The sequence below is a fragment of the Paralichthys olivaceus genome, chromosome 19 (assembly GCF_024713975.1).
Source record: "Paralichthys olivaceus isolate ysfri-2021 chromosome 19, ASM2471397v2, whole genome shotgun sequence".
NCBI lineage: Eukaryota > Metazoa > Chordata > Actinopteri > Pleuronectiformes > Paralichthyidae > Paralichthys > Paralichthys olivaceus.
In genome coordinates this window covers 1,418,227-1,438,501 of record NC_091111.1, presented here as the reverse complement: position 1 = coordinate 1,438,501, position 20,275 = coordinate 1,418,227, and the positions used below count along the sequence as shown (strand labels likewise).

At 40.0% G+C, this 20,275-nt stretch overlaps 1 protein-coding gene across 1 annotated transcript in view; it reads left to right on the top strand.

The window, feature by feature from the left end:
• cdk19 (cyclin dependent kinase 19) overlaps window positions 1-13,856 on the top strand; it is a 46,816-nt gene extending 32,960 nt beyond the window's left edge. The window contains exons 5-13 of the mRNA XM_069515687.1: window positions 1,962-2,019; window positions 2,636-2,767; window positions 3,438-3,581; window positions 3,857-3,926; window positions 4,017-4,089; window positions 4,748-4,845; window positions 5,517-5,595; window positions 9,688-9,933; window positions 12,978-13,856. Coding sequence (XP_069371788.1) covers window positions 1,962-2,019; window positions 2,636-2,767; window positions 3,438-3,581; window positions 3,857-3,926; window positions 4,017-4,089; window positions 4,748-4,845; window positions 5,517-5,595; window positions 9,688-9,933; window positions 12,978-13,103 — 1,026 coding nt within the window. The 3' untranslated portion in view covers window positions 13,104-13,856. The remainder of the gene's footprint in view (window positions 1-1,961; window positions 2,020-2,635; window positions 2,768-3,437; window positions 3,582-3,856; window positions 3,927-4,016; window positions 4,090-4,747; window positions 4,846-5,516; window positions 5,596-9,687; window positions 9,934-12,977) is intronic.
• The last annotated feature ends 6,419 nt before the right edge of the window (window positions 13,857-20,275 follow it).

Here is a 20,275-nt window from a genome sequence, read left to right as displayed (position 1 = left end):
AATCTATTTATATGGCCACATAAATCTAATGATAAAGCTGGTTTTATTCACGTCATAAAAGGTCATATGCCATAAAATGTGAGACAGCAGTGTTTGCATCATAGTGCATTTCAGGAATTTAAAATTAGATCCTATTTTCTACTAAAAGTTGGAAAGACGGCAATGATTTGCAGGATTGATTAGACTCTATGAATCAGCAAACAGTGCACAGCCGAGTGTTATAGCAGCCTAACAAAGCACTGCACAAATCAGAGGCTGCAGATTCATCGATGTACAATGTCTTGTTGCCTTCAGAAGGCTGTAGATATTTACTGAACGGAATCAGAAACCTTTCACATACTATAAACAACAGACACTGCAAGAGTCACTCATTCTACTTTATAGATAAATGTAGACTGACATTCCTGCTGGTTTTAATCTTGATTTGAAGGCCTCTTTCTCTCACATAATAATAATAATAATAATAATCCTGCTAAGAGATGGATCAGCGGAGCTGGCTACAGTGCTAAAGAGGAACCTGGGGTTGTTATTATATTCTTGATTAATGATGAAAAAAAGAGGTTCAGGCATTTCACAGGGCTTTTTTGTTATCACACTATCTTTCCAGGCTAAACGAATATCATCCAGATTTCACAACCTAACCATTTTACCTGCTTTTATTGAGCGGTTGTTTTCAACCAAATGCTCTGTCAAACCCAACTTATTGTCTGCTCCGTGCACAACACTTGAATAAACTGACTGCGAGAATGGTTGAGCTTGAATGTAGTCATGAGGACAGTTACAGTCATAACAACCACAAGTTGCCAAAAACAGTACTGCAGCTTTATACTTTCTGATAAATTCCTCAATCGAACAGACAGGAGTGTTTTCATCAGAACCCTTTTTAAACACTGTTGTCTTCCTTTGATTTAGTTGCAGAGGTTGACTCAGCTTTTTTCAAGTTCCTCAACCAAAATGACACAAACACAGCCAGGTATTTCACCTCATTCCTGTGTGTGCAGCAGGTTGCGGCATTTTCCACAAGCACTGTAGTGCACTCTCACAAAATGGCTGACGTGGTCATGTGGTTGTATGTTATATAAAAGGCAGCAATAGAAACTTAGCAATATTATTGTGTAACAATCAGCTTAAGTTTTAAGTCTAGTTACTATAACAATTCAGGAACTATTGTGACACTATTTATCAAAGCCTGGTTAAGTGTCAGGGGACTTTAAACCCAGTTAACTGTAATGTATTAAGCAGAAACCCAAATGTATGCTAACACACCAAATTATTAAGGCCCCTCCTTCAAACAAAAGTTCACAGAAAATAATGAGCTCCATTTAAATGCTCCATAGGCAGCTCGCTGAGTCCATGAAAAATGTCCACAAAAAGAAAGAAAAAATCAGTAAAGGTCCTCCCTTCAAAATGAAAAGATGTAAAAAAAAAAAAGCCCTAAAAGAATCGACCTCACCGGCCGAGGAACAGGGGAATAGCAGTCCAACACAGAGTTGAAAACGCCGTCTGCTCAGTCGTTATGGTCCTTCACTCACACTGTCTCTCTCCTAAATCCTCGTGGGTAAGGTATCACCATATCTGTCCTCAAATGCAGAAACCCAGGTCCTTTCTTTTTTGCTATTCCCCCTCACTAAAATCCTCCTGTCTCCCCCAAACAGTTCACCTCCTTTGTTCTCCTAAACTTACCCACTTTACACCTGTGACCCGGGAGTAGAAATCCCCTGTGAGAGTGGAAGTAAACAGAACAGCCAAGTGACAGCACATATGATGAGGATAGAGGTTTAATCTGGCAAGGATTCAGTACTAAACCATCTAACATACATCTAATCTTCCTCTCACAGTTTTGTGTTGGACAAAAATGATGGTCCTGTGTGATTGTTATAGTGGAAGTCAGCATACTCATGGCACTAAATTAAAGTGAGCACTAAATATTTTGTATGTGTCTAATATTTCTCTGTCTCCAGAAACCTGCGAACATCCTGGTGATGGGGGAAGGCCCTGAACGAGGAAGAGTTAAAATCGGTAAGGTGGATTAGAAAAATATTTCTGAAAAGTTCTTGACTGATCCTTAGCTCTAGATGATACAGATACTACTATCACCATGACAGTGGATCAATGAGGCTGTTGACTTTGTTTGAGTGTGTGACAGCAACAGCGCTTAACCTTCTGTCTGAGAGGTCAACAGGGAGATCAGTGCTGTTGCATAAGCCAGTTGGCCAGGGGACTGTTGAAGGGTAATGCTGCAGTGCTGCAGTCTATTTTTAAACATTATGCATCTAGTAATAGTATAGGGGTTTTGTTTAAGTGCAACTGGACCCTCAACTTGTGCTGATGTGTATTTCTCTGAACGAAGTGGCTCTGCTCCAGCAGGAGGAGGTTCACAGTTCAAGGGATATTTAACTCCTTTTACTGCACCCAGTGAAGTAACAATACAAAAGGTTCTATGAATGCTCACGTTCATCCGTGTTCCAAAATGTCAATTTGGCAAAGAAAGCGACAACTCTTCTCTTTTGTATGACAACGACTTGATGGAGATTGTTTTCAGTTTTAAAATGCCATTTCAAACTGAAAACATATTAGTGCAGGTGCAGCCTTTGTTTGCTAACTACATCTATCTTTTCTTCCCACCTCTATACAGCTGACATGGGTTTCGCAAGACTATTCAACTCTCCCCTAAAGCCACTGGCGGATCTTGATCCTGTAGTCGTGACTTTCTGGTACAGGGCCCCTGAGCTTCTGCTGGGGGCGCGGCACTACACCAAAGCTATAGGTGAGTACAGTCAAATGTGTGAAGAAGGCAGAATGTGTGTTTTGAAATTTTGAAGCAGCAGATAAGGTCTCAGTGTAAACAGGAATGCACATAGCTGACTGACAAGGTCTATATTTATCATTCCTGGAACATGAGACAACACTGTCAGCCTGTCGTCACGTTGGTTCATACACTTAACACCTTCTGTGTCTCAGGCATCTACTGTGGTTATGGTTCTACAAATGTGTGTGAAACGGTAAATGGTCTGTATTTATACAGAGCTTTTCTAGTCTCGATGACCACTCAAAGGGCTTTACAGTTGTTTGCCCTTCACCCATTCACACACACATTCTTACAGCATATCAATGGGCAGCATCTTTTCTATTAGTTCGGCACAGCCATCAGGGGCAGTTTGGGGTTCAGTATCTTGCCCAAGGACACTTCGGCTTGCAGATTAATATTAGACACAATATGTGGCTTCATATGTAAAGTGTTTAAGATCGACCATCTTTCCAGAACTGGGCCTCTCTCTTGTGTAAAACAGGTTTAACGTGAAAGGGGTCTGCTAACAGACCTGGGGGGAAAAGAAAAGTCATTAACACCAGGAAGACTAATTTGTTGGAGTGAATATACCTCAAAAACACTCACACTGTGTATGTGTGTGTGTGTGTGGATTGTGTATGTGCTTCAGACATTTGGGCAATTGGCTGCATCTTTGCGGAGCTGCTAACGTCAGAGCCCATCTTTCACTGTCGCCAAGAAGACATCAAGACCAGTAACCCCTTTCATCATGACCAGTTGGACAGGATATTTAGTGTCATGGGTTTCCCTGCAGGTCTGCACAAAATACACACAACTCAATCTCTGAACACTTGTGAACAACGAACATTAGCTGGACAGGTTATTAAATGCAGTTTTTAAAAAAACCTGCTAATTACAAATATATTAATATATTATTTTGTGTTGAAATTGGTTCTGAAGAAGCAGTGAACATAATATTCAGACCATTTAACTTTTAGAACATTTTGTGTTATGTAGATTTCATTCTAATTGAATAATGATTATGTTTGTTAAGCTATAAGCACGTTTGTGTGCGTTTGTATCCCACAGATAAGGACTGGGAAGACATTCGGAAAATGCCAGAGTACCCCACACTACAGAAGGACTTCAGGAGGACAACGTGAGGAGATGCTGAGATGATCATCATCACAAACTCATACAGTGACACAGTTTCTATAAAGTTTATTGCTGTTTTTTTCTCACCCAACAGGTATGCAAACAGCAGCTTAATCAAATACATGGAGAAGCATAAAGTCAAACCAGACAGCAAAGTATTCCTGTTGGTATGTGCGCACACACACTCACACACAATCATGAAGTTGTGTTATTGTGTTTTAAATGTGAAGTGTAATGCTGTCCTGTAATATCCATTTATAAATTCAGAGATGTGCAGGAGATGGGTGATACAAATTATCTACTCACCACTAGGCCAATGGAGGGGTGGGTCAAATGTTTGAGTCCACTAAACACTTTTGGAGTTTCAGGTGTAAACAGTGTTGCAGCCTAATCCAATACAATTGAAGTAACTGTGGATAAATTCTTCAAAATGTAAAAAAAAACAAAGTCCAATACCAGAAGTAGTGATGCTAACGTGCACCCTGCGCATGTTATGCTTTGCTTCTGTTGTTTTTTTACATTTGATGAACTGATCTCCAGTTGCCATGAAGTAAATCATTCAAACGTATATATATATAAACCACACACATGAACAGTAATAAAGCAGATTCAGTTTCATTTTCAGAAAGTTTCAGAAAGAAAGCTGCAGCATTACCACAGGCCAGGCAAACAGCCCATTACAAACAGGCAGGTTGAGAATGGGTGCTGCTTTGGTATTTCAGTTCGAATTGAATTTGTACTGAGGTGGAGCCCAAACAATAAAAGCATGCCACTGTAACAATTCTTTCTTTGTAATACTGTTTGTGTTGTCCTCTCTGTCTTCAGCTTCAGAAACTCCTCACCATGGACCCCACCAAAAGAATCACGTCAGAGCAGGCACTGCAGGACCCATACTTCCTGGAGGACCCACTACCAACCACTGAGTGAGTCTTAGGCTGTGTCCAAAATCCCTCACTAATCACTATATAGTGAGTTCAACATTTTGTAGTGCTGTCCAAATGTTAAGGGAAATTTGTAGATCCTATATAGTGGACTCATTTTTTCCCAAAATGTTAGTATTGTGAAAAGTAGCAATTGATGGTCAATAACAGAGCAATATATACCATCATGCATTGCACTGGTTTCAGAGAGACGTGAGGAGAGAGGGCAGCAGCCTCACAGCACAAACTGCAGCAAAGAAGTTTATTTCTTCATTTAAACATTCAACAAGCTTCTTACATAAAAGTATTAATGACCGGCCGACATGTAAATACCGGCGCAGAGAAAATGTTCAGAGTAGTGTCGAAAGAGGTTTTCTTTTTTTTTTGCAGTGAAGTGAAGTCATTGTAGTAAAGTAGGGGTTAGTGGGCGGTTAGTTTCTGATGCAACCTAATTTTGCTATTGCAGGAGGAATTTCTTTGTCTTGGTTCAACAGAAAAAAGACGGGCTACACACCTTAACATATGACAAACCAGTTTGCGTTTTAAGCTGTCTTCCTGTCTTTCCCCCATTTTTTTTAGGCAGGAATATGTTTTGGTTGGTATTATGAGCCTTAGTTTTACATTGTGTTGATAAAAAGATGTTTAATCTCTGATTGATTTCTTATTGCCTGTAGTGTGTTTGCTGGGTGTCAGATACCCTACCCAAAACGAGAGTTTCTCAATGAGGACGAGCCAGAGGAGAAAACAGAGAAGGTAATGATCCACAATCACGGTCACAGCATGAACACAATTCACAACTCCACAAAGCCTTAGAATTCCATACCGCTCCGGTCCACCTCTGTTTTGTTACAGTGAAGATTTGTTTAAACGTATTTTACATTCAATCCATCAATCAATCAAATGTTATTTGTATAGCCCATATTCACAAATTACAATTTGTCTGATAGGGCTTTAACAAGCTGTGACATCCTCTGATCTTAACCCTCAACAAGAGTAAGGAAAGACTCTCCTAGGACGGACAGAAGTGCAATAGATGCCACGTGTAACTTAGAACAACACTGGTTAGAATAAACAGTTTGTAACATAATGGGAAGTAAATGAATTGAGGAATTATTGTCAGTAATGGTCGAGTACCTGAGGAGACATATTGTATATCAAGCAGTTGTAATCATAGTCCACAATCAGCTGCCACCACGATCAGGGTACACCATTATAATCCATCATCATGATCCACTGCCGGCATCAGGATCCACCATCAGCTGCCACCTTAATCATGGTCCACCACCACTATCCACAATAAATTGCCAACACGCTCCGTCAATGCGATCTCTGATTCGCTATCCACCATCATGATCCACAGTCCTGGATCTGCGAACGATAAGGCACAGTCCAAGGAAGAAGTCAAGTCCTTAACATGTATTAATGAGACATTCATTTCTTTGATGTGATAAGGAGGGAGAAAAGGAAAGAGAAGCTCCATGAGTCATGTCTCCTTCGACATTCTAGATCTATAGCAGCATAACTAAGAGCAGGTCGAAGACAAGTCTGGACCAGCTCTATCTGTAAACTTTCTCATAAAGGGAGAGGACTTTGCAGTAACGTTTGTCAGACGAACTCTGTAAACTCTACGCAGCCGTGTGCTCATGAAACCAGGCGGGTTTGTTGAGTGGAGTGATTCACTCCCGGAGTGTGTGAGTAACGCAGTCACAGAGAAGTGTGTTCCATCAGCAGTAGTCATGTTACTTCAGTCAGCTGTAACGTGTGTCCGTAAGCTCAGGTTGCAGTATAGTAGTGTTTGAAAGGGTTGAGAGCCAGGATAAGAGCTAAGCCAACCCAGCTTGGACCTAAGAGAGCCAGGAGAGGGGTGTCATTGGCCTTCACCTAACTCAGCGCCTGCTCAGGTGAATCTCCATTGTGTTGAATTAAATGATTGATTGGTTGATTTGTTTAGCTGTGGTGGGCCACCTCAGAGAAATATCCGTGGTACTGCCAATGAACAGACACATGCTTCACTCTCACTAAAAATGACATCGTCATGTCTCTTTATACCTTATCGCATGTAAAGTAAGAAAGAGGAAATCATTCCCATTTTTAATTTTGCCTCTCTTGGTGTACAAGATGGTAAAAATAACAGGATCAGTATCCATAAGCCACCTTTCTCTCCCCTGTTTGAGGTTCTTAAGTATTTTTTGTGAAGAAAGCAGCTGCTCAGCTGATCAAACCTGTTTAAATATTTTACCAGGGTATTGGCATATGTTTAGGGTTATCATATAGGGCAGAATGACAGTCACCACAAGACAGAAAGGCCAGACTGCAGTTCACAGAAAACACACAAGAAGGAAAGGAAGAGTTTTGAAGCAAAGTTCTATAAACAGATAAAACAGTGGATGCACAGGTACACAGCAGCATCCTCTCAGTCAAATATATCAAAATGTATTTGATATTTCATTATTCAGCAGGACCAAGATCTTAAACATGCAGTCAAAGCAACAAAAGAGCTTTTGTTTTACTTCTGAACCCCAAACTATGTGTAAAAAGGCCTATATCTCACACAGACTTCTTTCTATATCAACATAAACCTGCTTAAACTTAGTGTGTGAGCAGATGCATCTTTATATAGTGACATTTAAATACATCCCTGAAGAATTTAACTAGTTTATAGAATTTATATAAAAGCTAAAAACTTGGGTGTGACACACAACACCAGTTTGAGGATGCAGGCCTGTCATAGGGAGTCGTGAGCTCATATTACTGTCCATGGAGAACAGAAAACACAAGCTGAACAAACATGAGCAGCTGATTCCAGGCTTGGATGTGGAAACACTGTCAAATACCTTCTGCAGTTGAAGGCTCGGTTAACTTTATTTTATTAAAGCAAGTTTGATCAGTTTCACTTGCTTTTGTTGAGAGCTTCAACACAACCCACCCTCCAAATACTGATATGTCTGTGCTGTCACATTTTCATCTGTTAGTATCCCTACTTAATACACTTACTAGATCATCATTTAAAAAAATAAACAACAACAGTGAAAAAACATTTTTATTCTCATGTTCTGGGCATTTCTTTGTTTCATCCACACTAAGCTACCAGGTTGCTCTGAATAAGCATTTTTTAATGAAAAACTATTTCCTTGGTACAATCATGACTGCTTAGCACTTATAGTACAGAGTTCATGTTAGCTCCTCCTAAATACTTAACAGGTAAAGACGTGTTTTAGGCACAGAAGCTTAGCTGGTGACCATGAGGTTATTGTGAAAAATAAAGCAGGAAATTCAAGCATGCAATGAAACAACCAAACACAGAACACAAATCCACAACCCCAAACACAGGGACAACAAGGTTAGCGTGCACAATATCAAAATGCGAAGGATGCAACAGAAAATCCTTGAAAAGGTCCAAAACAGTCAAAATTCAGAGGGTAGAATCAGAACAATATAAAACATAGTAAAATGGCAAACACGGCAATTATCAACAAATATATATCTATATATATATCTATATATATATATATATGTATAGATAGATATGTTCTCTCAGTTGTGCTCACAAAGTCATATTTGTTTCTCAGGCTCTTGAGTTTTAGCTTTTGTCAGTTTTAAGTGGCTTCTCACCACTGTGGAATGAACATTTTCATTGTTTCAGATGATTGATCATCTCACTGTGTCAGACAGTCTGGTCAGACAGGTTCAGTGAAGGACTGTCACAATAGGAGTGGTTTTTAGAAATCTATAGCCTTTTAGAAACTCCCTCTCCTATCTTTCCTCTGTCAGTTTTGCTATTTTTTACTATGTAAAAAGTCACTAGAGAATTCTTCTGTGACTTTGCCTGAGGCAGGGATACACCGCATGTGCAGAAACATGCAGCGAGAGGTTGACCTCTGTATGTTGGGCCTGTCACGTCTCATTGTTGCACCACGAGAGACTGTGAATGGCATGTTAGAATGAGGTATAGTGGCTGCATGGTTTGAAAAAAAAAGGTGAGGGGAAGGTGAGCACAGAGGCAGAGCCATTAGTAGCCATGGGATCTGAGCGTGTTGTTTTACACCAGAGTCTGCCAAGTAACAAAACTCCTCATAATACATGCATTTTCCCAAAAAAGACAAATTAAATTTAACATGGAGGTGTATATACAAAATGAAACAAACATAAAACACAACACAGGATAAAAACACTGAAAGTGAATATGACTATAAGTGTGTATATGACTATATGACTATAAGAATATTTCCCTAGTGGTCCTGGCTCATGATTATAACAACGTGATATTCAGATTTGATTCTAGTAGATATCAGTCATTATATAAGTAGCATATTGAATATAATGCGAACCCCTTCACTCATTTTTCCATTTCAATGAAGGTTTTATAAAAAAATAAAAAAAAAGACTGTGAGGACTTCAGTGTTAGTTCTATCCTAGAGCTCTAACAAATGTGTTGAATGTATTTCCTTGGTTTTCCTTTGCACACACACACACACAGAGGAATCGAGTGCCATCTTTATCAAAACTGTCTCAGCCAGATGCATTAGTGCATGTATAAGCTACCACTACCACTTTGTATTGGTAATAACAATACTAGAAAAACTATATACAATACAAAGGTGCAGTGTAGCATTCAAAGTTACCATTCACATACACATTCATACAGTGCATCACTTTTTCACACATTACTCACACACTGCTGGCACATTCAATTTGGGGTTCAGTATCTGAGACACTTTGGCAGGCGGAACGGAGTAGATGGGATTGAACCTCTGATCCTCCAGTTAGTGGTCGACCCACTCTACCTCAGGAGCTCCAGCTGCCCCTTTATTATCTTTGTTAATCTGTGCTGGTTACCGCCTGCAGAACCAGACCCAGCAGCACCAGCAGACGACAGGCCAGAATCAGGCCCAGAACCAGCAGCAGACCACGGCCCAGCAGGCTCCGTCCCAACAGAGTTCAGCCCAAACAAATGGGACCGGCGGAGCCACAGGGGTCGCCACCGGCGGGGGTTTACAACACGGCCAGGACCAGGGGCCGCCCAACAAGAAACCTCGGATCGGGCCCTCTGGGGCCTCCTCAGGCACAGGGGTGTTACAGTCAGAGTACCAGGTCAGTAGGATTTTTATGCTGGCCGCTTTAAGAAGGAAGTGGTTGCTCATGCTACTCTATTTTTTCTTACTGTCAACAAATCCCATATGTGACTAAAGCCTGTGTTATTATAATGTATTGTTATGTATGTCCTATGCTGTACACTTCCACTCTCACTCTGTTCACCCTGACTGACTGACTGACTGACTAAACGCTAGAAAAACTCCCCAACTCAAGTTTTGCCAAAAATGTCTTGGGGAAGTTTCTAATACTTTTCATAAATTTAACTATATATATTTTTGAGCCATGGTTAGCTGAAGAGACTATTTAAACCATGGTATATATATTACTGTGAAACCTTGTGGGTTATACTGCAAATGAGTTAGTAAAGCAGCCTAATGACAGGACTACATTAACAGGATTATTCAATCAATTTGATGAAGGGTGTAAATCTTTCACTGTTATAATTCACCAGATTGGGCATAAATCAGACAAATTATCATTGAATCTGCAGTTGCATGAAAATGTTTGGACACTCCTAAGATTAAAAAAAATCCATATTTGAAAAGAAACGAAGTGAATAGATCCCCAGCAGCGAACAGGAGCCTTGAATATCTCCAACATCACGGCACACTTCCAGTTCCAGACACAGTTCTGTCATTCCTTGTTTGCCGTTGGCTCTATAGCTTTATACAAAGACACCCATTATTGAATCTAAAAAAACTCAAAAGATAGAAATACCAACTTCAGTATATATTGTTTTTAAATGGTGGTGCATAGGAACAGAATACATAGTACACTTTTTCAGATATGTAATTCATAAAATACTGAAAAAACACTTCAGTGCAACAGTTTTTCATATTCACTCAAACGTAAAGAGTCAGCAGCCAATCAGATGTGTGTGTGTGTGTGTGCGTGCGTGCCAGCCAGTGTGTTTGCCTGTTGGCTAACTGATAAGGACTGTACATTCCACATAGTCCTGACAGCAAATCACTGAGGTGCCTACTCGCTTTTGTTCCCTGCCCTGGTGTCTGTTTTATCTTCAGCTCGAGTTTTATCACGAGGCCAGAGAGGGGGAGATATCTGAGTGGGGGAGAGTGTGATGAAATGAGGGCAGGGACGAGGGGGGGGGGGCATGTCAGTGAGCACTGCACAGAGCAGTGCAGTGTGATAGAGGTGACTGGTTTGACCTGTTCAGCCTGTTTGACAGTGCTCAGTGAGGCTAAGTTGGGGGATGCTACATGTTTGCATATGGAAAGATGCACACTTTACTGTTGCCTTTGAATCATGATGCATTCTGATGTTTTTATGTCAGTGAATGTGATATAAATAAGAGAAGCACATCATACGATTCAGTCAATTCCTAATTTCAATCTATTCATGATGGAGGAAGGCTTTCTGGCAGGACAGCATTTGTTTTAGCTAAGTGTTCCTAATAAACTGCATACTGAGTGTATAGCAGGGGCTGAGGCTGCATGTGAGACAGCTGGTGACTGTCAGCCTTCAGCAGATGTATAAATAAACCAGTGGAGTGGCCTGGCGTACCAGGAGGGTGGCTAGCTGTCTGACCGTGCGTCACTGTCAGCGTCCTACATTTACCCTCATTGATCCCACATCCCGCTAACCTACAGACTATCCCACCATGCACCACTCTCCATTCATTCTCCTGAAAGAAGATGCATTGTTGAAGTGCCCATTCTTCACTGCCAGCTTCTCGTCATCCTCTGACTCCGCGGAGCTCTTATATGTGTGAGTTAATGGATCTGGTCCTGGCCTCAACTGTTGGTGTTATTCTTTAAATGAGACCACACAATTGGGGGAAAGGCTCCTAACAAGGTTATTATACTGTAGTTTTGAAATTTTCATTAGTTTTTATTTAGTTTTTCAGTTTGCTTTTTTATTTCAGTTTAGTTTTAGTTAGTTCAACAAGTGATTTTGTAGTTTTAGTTTAGTTTTAGTCTTAGTTTTAGTTTTTCCAGGTATTAAGAGAAAGCTTCGACTTGTAGAAGCTGAAAAAGGATGAAGCAATGTGTGACACCAAATGTGGTTTATCAAGTCCTTTCATTTCATTCTTTAACCATCACCTGCAGGACAGGCAGTAATCGAGGGAGAAAACGAAACGAAAACGAAGCTGAATTTATCTGCAATCAGTTTAGTTTTAGTTAGTTTTGCATTGTTCATTGTAGTTTTTATTTCGTTTTAGTTTTTTTTGTAATTGTCGTTTTTATTTTTATTTCAGTTAACTAAATTATTTTTTCATGCTAGTTTTAGTTTTAGTCTTGGTTTTCGTTAACTATAATAACCCTGGCTCCTAATCACTGGAACCTACAATTCCCATAATACAATTAAATTTCCCATGCCCCCAGTGTTTATTTCAGACTTTCTCTTCATTTATAGTCTCTCAGGCAAACTCAAGTCCACAGTGATGTCAGCGGGGTCACTTGAAAAAGCTCCTTGATATTAAATTCATTAAAGTAAGTAAAACAAAATGTGCTCCTTTGACTGACATAGTTTATTAATACTGATTCATTTAATTGTATAGGCAGCTTTTTACTGCAGTGGAACTACAACACTTGAATTGGGGAGTAAACACTTAGTTAATGAATAAGTAGTGAATAAGAAGTAGATTCCTTAGGTGAATCAAATCTTTAATGGCAGTGCCAGTTTGAAACATGAAGTTCTTCTTGTGGTGCCGCTAATGACCTGCTGCAACTGATGCTGTCGCTAATCCATCAACCTCTCCTCAGGGGTCATGTGGGGATAAATACAATCAGAAAGCACGCTGACATAGTTTGCTAGAATTATTTTATTTTAAGTTTATGTACTATTAAAAAAAAAAAAATCCTTTTTAAATGTCATGTGATTCCTCCCCACCCTGTGTATTATGACCCCCTGAGGGGTCTGCAGTTAACGCTCTGTCAACCTGCTCTAAACCACATTATATTGACTACACACACACACACACACACACACACACATGTCAGAGACAAGATGTAACATGTCAGATGAATCCAGCTGCTCACTGCTATGTTTTCTTTCCACCCTTCTCTTTGCCTCTCCATCAGCACTCCGGCTCCCGCCTTGGTTACCAAAGCAACGTCCAAGGTTCCACCCAACCCCAGAGCACCATGGGATACTCATCGTCATCCCAGCAGAGCTCCCAGTACACCCACCAAACACACCGTTACTGAGGCTCCCAGACACTCGTGAACCAGCAGAGGAGTCTGTTCCTCCTCCCTCAGACAACCCTCAACAACCTCAGCAGACGTCTGCGGACGCCCTAGGCTCCCACTTCCCGATCGGACCTCGCTCTGTGCATTACATCATTCCAAGTCAGCCATCCTCCTTTTCAGCCCTCCCTTGTCTCTGGACCTCTCACCTGACAGCCTTCATCAGCACTGATACATGAAGGCAAACAAACATAGGAACCAAAAAATGTAAGGAGAAGTTGTGCCTCATCAGGCTGGTGAACCATTTGTAATTGAACTGAAAGTAACACACAGACTCAGAACCATGGCACTTACAAACACAATGCTCCTCACGAGGAAGAACCGCAGCTGTGTTCTTATATATATATATATATATATTCATATATATATATATGTACATTATCTAGCACCTTTTTTATTTGATTTGTTTCCTCGCTTGTTTGATAGAGTTTTCAAGTTTACCTTGTTAGTTGATGTCATTGTACATATTGTTACATATGGAAACTAAAGGAGGAGGAGAGGGCCTGTCATCCTGTCATCTCTTGTGTACATTACCTTGGATAATCAAAAGAAAGGTTTAAGGTAACCCTGTCGTCTTTAGAAGAGTCAATGTTTCTACACAGAGAATAATCAGCTCTTTAGCTGATGCTATTGCAGGGAAATAATAAATGCGCAATTTAACTTCTTATTATAGGATGTCTGTATTTAGACTTCTCTTTATCTATATCCGGATTTGGAAAGTAAGATTAGTAGTTTAACTGCTCTCAGTTCTGTATATTCTGACTCACTACATCCGCTACGTTGTAGAGACAAGAATCATCACACAGCCAGGCTTCAAGTCCTCTGACGGCCACAGCATTTTCAGGGAGGTGGACACCGTTTGTCTGTGGTCAGCAGAGCTGTCGATGGACACTTTGCTGTGACACCCATCTTATCATGGACCCTAAAGACTCCCAAGGTTTGTGAGCACGAATGTGCACACAAACGTACAGGGCAGCTAACAGTACAGCCCCCTATATGCTTCTTGAGACTGTTACTGCCTGATGACAGATTGTTTTTTTAAGGTTCTGTTGTTATCATTGTTGCCCTGTGTGTGTGTGTGCACACACCTGGCAGTAGGTTTTTTGTGTGTTGTTTATCCGTTTACCTGCTAGAACTGCACTGACTGCTGAACCAATCTGCGAAAAGCTGAAACAAACTTGGGGTGAGTTTTGTCGCCTTTTCCACTCTGACCCTCGGGCCGAGCACTGAGCAGACGCTTCATAGAGACCGGACACATTAAAGACAGTGGGTGCGTTTTTTAATGCAAGCCAGAGGTGATCAGTGTGCACTGCCCGTACACCAAGAATTCTTATCTACTTATATACACACCAAGGTTATTATAGTTTTGAAATTTTCATTAGTTTTTATTAAATTTTTCAGTTTGCTTTTTTATTTCAGTTTAGTTTTAGTTAGTTCAACAAGTGATTTTGTAGTTTTACTTTAGTTTTTATTTTGAGGAATCGACTAGTTTCAGTTTAGTTTTTATTTAGTTTTAGTTTTTCCAGGTATTAAGAGAAAGCTTCGACTTGTAGAAGCTGAAAAAGGATGAAACATTGTGTGACACCAAATATGGTTTATCAAGTCCTTTCATTTCATTCTTTAACCATCACCTGCAGGACAGGCAGTAATCGAGGGGGAAAACGAAACAAATACGAAGCTGAATTTATCTGCAATCAGTTTAGTTTTAGTTACTTTTGCATTGTTCATTGTAGTTTTTATTTAGTTTAACTTTTTTTTGTAATTTTTATTTCAGTTAACTAAATTATTTTTTCATTGCTAGTTTTAGTTTTAGTTTTAGTCTTAGTTTTCGTTAACTATAATAACCCTGATACACACTCCTACATTAATGCTGATTGATTTCATCTTGTCGAAAAACCTAAAGAAATATTCAGTGGTGAAATGTAACTAAGTACAAGTCTGTATTTTAAATGTGAAAAAAACACCAGCAGCCAGCTAGCTTAGCATAAAGGCTGATAAAGGGGGAAACATCTAGCCTGGCTTTGTCTGAAGATGACAAGATCCCCCTGTTTGTAGAATCTGTATGGAAAAAGTGTCCAAACTGGATGACATTACTTTAATAATAAATAGACAGGAACATTACTTGTACAATGGCTAATTCTGCAAAAGTACTTGTAGCTCCTTTCATGTCTACTCATATACATTTCAAATATTTGTCCTCCATTTTCTTTAATTAAGAGCTTTGAATACTAGTTACTTAACTTTGGATACTGAAAAGACATTTAGTCATAAACACATATTTACTTTTATGCCTAACTTATGTGTCATAAGTATGCTTTACACTTTTCACTCCCCCACAGTTTGCTCCATCCTCACTGGCCCTGCTCAGTCACATGACCGGCCACAGTGCAGGTTGTATTAAAGAACGCACCCAGTGACTCAACTGTTTCTGCTCCTGCATGTGCTCCAGCAGCACAGACGGGACACTGCAGGGGGGAGGGGGGGGCTGTGTTTGTCAGACGTGTGGCCTGCAGTCGGAAACACCGACACTCTGTGGCTGAAGAGAGAACTGGACCTCTGTCATTTGTTAAGCTGCAGATGAACAAGCAGAGTCACAGCAGTCCTCAGCAGAAAATGCAGTTTGGTATCAAACTGATGTTATTGTTGTGACCAGTGTTCCATTCATTTGTCACAGATGTGTAAAGAAGCCGCCCGCTCGCTCTCAGCCAGAAAATGATTCTTTTTACTTGGATCTCATCCCTTTAAAGTGGCTTTTTGTTCAATACATTGATGGGTGCGACTCCTCCGCTCCTCCACACTGTGTCTTTCTTTGCAGATGCCAGGTGGATCACTTATTGTCCCTGTCACAGGTCAGAGTCACTTCCATCCAAATCTTGTTATTTCTCTTTTTGGCAAAAAAAAACAATCTGAGATCAGTACTGATGAACTTCAAGGTTTCAGGTCAAATCAAAACTGTTTAATTCCAAAATACCACATTTGAAGAACTAACTTAAGTGCTTGGACTAAAAACGTTTGCAGAACAGGTACTTAATGTTTTAAAGTTTCATTCATTTACTGTTTTTCACAACTTGGGCCCCAAAGGTAACGAAGACCAAGCCACCTTATAGAGATCCAAAGTCCGGCTCGAGGTTAGACTCCTGCAGCTTCAGCGGGTGAATCTCTCAGTGAAGATTTTATTTCAAAGATATCATTATTATTATAAGATAAATGAGTTCTACAGTACTTGTTATTAGAGGAGGAACCTTGCATGAAAATGTACCAGTATAAATCCAAAAACACTGTTTTAATGTGTTTTTACCATGTTTAAATGTCTACTATGTAGGCAGCTTCACTTGGGCTCTCTGTGAAGTTGATACGTGTTTGCAAACTGTTCCTTCTCTCGCCACCTGAACACAATTCTTCTTTTAACTCTGGTTTGGTCTCCTCTGCATTTTTAGCTGCCATGTTTTGCCTGTGGCTGCAAATGAAGGTTACTAGAGTGGAAGGCTTCAAAACAGTGAGCTCAAAGAGGCTAACATGCCCAACAGAGCGCGGTGTCAGTTGATCATGTTCTGTGGGTTCTTCACCGTCATGGCACCTTTCACATTACACAGAATAAAATATCTATTAGTGCAGCTTTAAAGACAAACTCCAGGTAATGAACACGTTCATGTAAACTCTCTGTGTTATGTCACTTCAGACGTGTGGTTCATTGTTTCCATTCCCGTGTTGGGACAGTCTGGCAGACACACCCAGGTGAACACAACCTGTTGACTCACATCCGATGGGGATCAAAACCAACAGCTACCCTTCAGTGTGTTTGTTTGAAATCACACAGGGAGGATTCATTCAGACACTTAGATGTAAATGTTCTCTATCCACTCAAACGAGGTGTCACAAGTATTATTGAGCACAAGGCTCTATCGGACAAATTACTGTCAAACAACTCCTATGCAAAAATACAAGTAAATCCCAGTGTAAGCTTTCACCTGTGTTTAGGTTTTGGCAGTTGACCAGGTTTCGTTACATATTATGATGGGTGTATTCATTTCTTGTGTAATACTGCATTTAGTAGTTCAAGACAAAACTCACTTATGTCCTGTTTTCACAGAATTTAAAAATATTCTCTAAATGAACTATTGTCAATAAACATATATATGAATAGTATACAGTCATATTTATTATTTACATACATCTTTGTAAGATACCCATTTTTTCAAAATTTCCTCTGCCTTAACTATAGTAGCTATAGAAAGGGACCTGTCAGACATCACCAGACGATATTTCTTGTCATCTCATGTTTCTGCGCTCAGATGAAAGCATGTCTCCTTACTGAATGTTTTTATGCTTCCTCGATGTCCAGTAGGATGAAGGCGACGTTGTTTGGGATCAGCTTCCTGTGCTTTGTTTCATGCGCATATTCCACAGATTCACCGTTTCTACAGGAATGATAATTATCCACGTTTTTATTTGTGTGGATGGTGCCTTTTTCACTCATTTATCTTCTTAAGAATTTTTGATTTGTATTGGCGAGCGTGTGTGTGTATATATTTTTGTAATTTCACATCTCCTCTGTTCGCTCTTTGGGTTTTTACTACGTAGCATATTGTTATTTACACAATGTGGATGCCAGCAGATATGTATCTGTGTTTTGTCTATCCCTCCTCTGAAGACTGCAAACAATCCTGACGGAGGATTATCTCTTGTTCTCTCTGATAGATATCGTCCTCACACATGACTTAAGCGCAGTTATTCGTATGTTTTTGAAATGCTGTACATAAAAACACATTTTAAGAATTTTTTCATTGAGATATTGATACGAGAATTCTCTTTTAATGCACTGTTGTTGCTCAAATATTTAGTGGTAAAATCAAAAAAATATTTAATGTTTTTTAATGTCTTGCTTTAGACACTAATGTTCTGGCAGTGCTATGAGAGTTATAACGCAGATGATGCTCCTGTATGTGTAGATAAGGAAAGACATACATTAGTACACTTCTGTAAGAAATCTAGTGCACCACACCCCTACTTTCTCTTCCCTCTCACATTTCCTTCCTCTTAATAGTAATGCATGTGCCTGTCTTTTTCTAATGGAGAACAAAAGCACTTGTTGTCTCCCTCCTTACAGTTTGTGCACACGGACCGACACTCCATCTGCAAAGCTCAGTTTCTGCGATGCCTTCAAAGCCCCTCGTGTCACTCAGATAAAAAGTATTGTTTGGCTACAACATATGACAAACTGTGGTTACATTGACTTTCCCATCAGATCATCTTTTAAGAACGCAGTTGTGTAAGAAATGTCAATGCAGCGTTCAACTATCGAATATGTTCCGATGCACTTATTTACCCAAAGCTCTGTGTGAGCTGCATCAGCCGAATGATTTGCAGGATGGGGTGTCTGTCTTCTCTTGTGTGTGTGTGCACAGGCGGGCGTGTGCGTGCACAAGTTTGAAATATAGACATGGCCTAAATGTATTGTCTTTTCATAGTATATATTGATAGGGCAGCAATAGCTTGACGCAGGAAAATCAAAAAAAGAAAACATTTATTTAGCTGATTTTTGCAAACTCGTCCAAATTTCACTGTACAAATGACTGTTAAATGAGAAGAAAATCCATGTATATTTATTTTATATCTACTATTATAATAAAAAGCCCTCTTGTCTCAAACACATTGATTCATCCAGTAGTTGTTGGGAGTGTTGCAGCTCTTGTCCACTGATCTGCAGGAGTTCAGTGTTGCTATTTCTGTTTCACCACTTGATGTCACCCAAGAGTGATGGTTTATTGTCAGGGAGGCTGCCACCTTCTGAGTCCTCCAGCCCTGTCCACTTAAGAAATATATTATCACACACACACACATATATATATATATATATATATATATATATTCTTAAGAACGCTAACTACACTTCTAAAATGTACATATTTCCTGCAGCTGTGTCTTTTTAAGCTTTAGTTTTGTGTAGTAAATCATGTCAGGATAAATTTAGATGAAGTGTTTCACTAACAGCATTTAATGGTCGTGGGACAGACGATAACCTCTGACTCTCTTCAAAGATCATAGCATTGGATTTAAATGTCCTCCTGACGTCTCTCCAGCCATCGTCCTCCTCTAGTTTAATAGCTTTATGGTTGTTTCAGTGGTGTGTTGTGTTATAATTGTTCGAAACAAAATTAATAAAACAGCTATATCAGTTTAGAGAAACAGTATCACTGTTACTCTGAATAGTCCACCGGGATTATCACATAATATTAATGGGAGTTCATTCAATCTAAGAACTATTTGACAGTGAATACATATTCACCTCTGTCCCTACACCATAACAGCACATAATCCAGAATAACATGGATGTTGTTCATAGAAAACCATGTCACTTTTTTTTAGATTGCAGTTTGTAAACCTCAGCAATAGAAACCGGGCAAAACTATCTGAATGCAGGGATCCCATGAGGGGCAAGTTAGAATATGTTTGTGTGTTTTGGGATGGAACAACCCTCAAATGTAATTATTGCTTGGTGATAGAACTCTGCACAGAATAAAAGATCAAATTCTTATTTACCCATCCATGAAAAGACTGCTGTTGACATGTTGTCTTTTTTGTCAAAGCTGTAGCCTAACGGTATTTGAGATACACAGTCGTTCATGAAACATTAAGTCTGATTTGAAGAAAGTTTAAGTACAGACCCTCTTCCTGTTATCACAACACTATTGTTAGTGAATACATGTGGATGAGCTGAACACGTAGATTCCCCATCAACACATTCCAAAAGATGCGTCAGGTAAACGCTACATGCAGCTTAACATTCTTTATGGGCTTGTGGTGTGACTAGTGAAACCAGTGGAGGCAAGCTGAGACTTAGCACCAGCCTCGAGAGTTCTGGCAGAAGCAGCTGATCGACGGCCCCACCTGCAATGCTGCTTCCAGCACCTGAAGAAAAACGTATGACTCGGAGAGAGAGCACAGGAGAATGATCCCTTTTTTCTATCTCTGTCCGAGTGCTGCTCCTCAGGTCAGCTGCTGAGGAACAGGCTGGTGACAAACAGTGGAGTAACAGTCACTTCTGCAGTCTCTGCATGTTATATACACGTAAACTGCACCTGTCGTACGAGCACAGTCGAATCTCTGAGGTCCTGAGGTGAAGTCTATTCAGA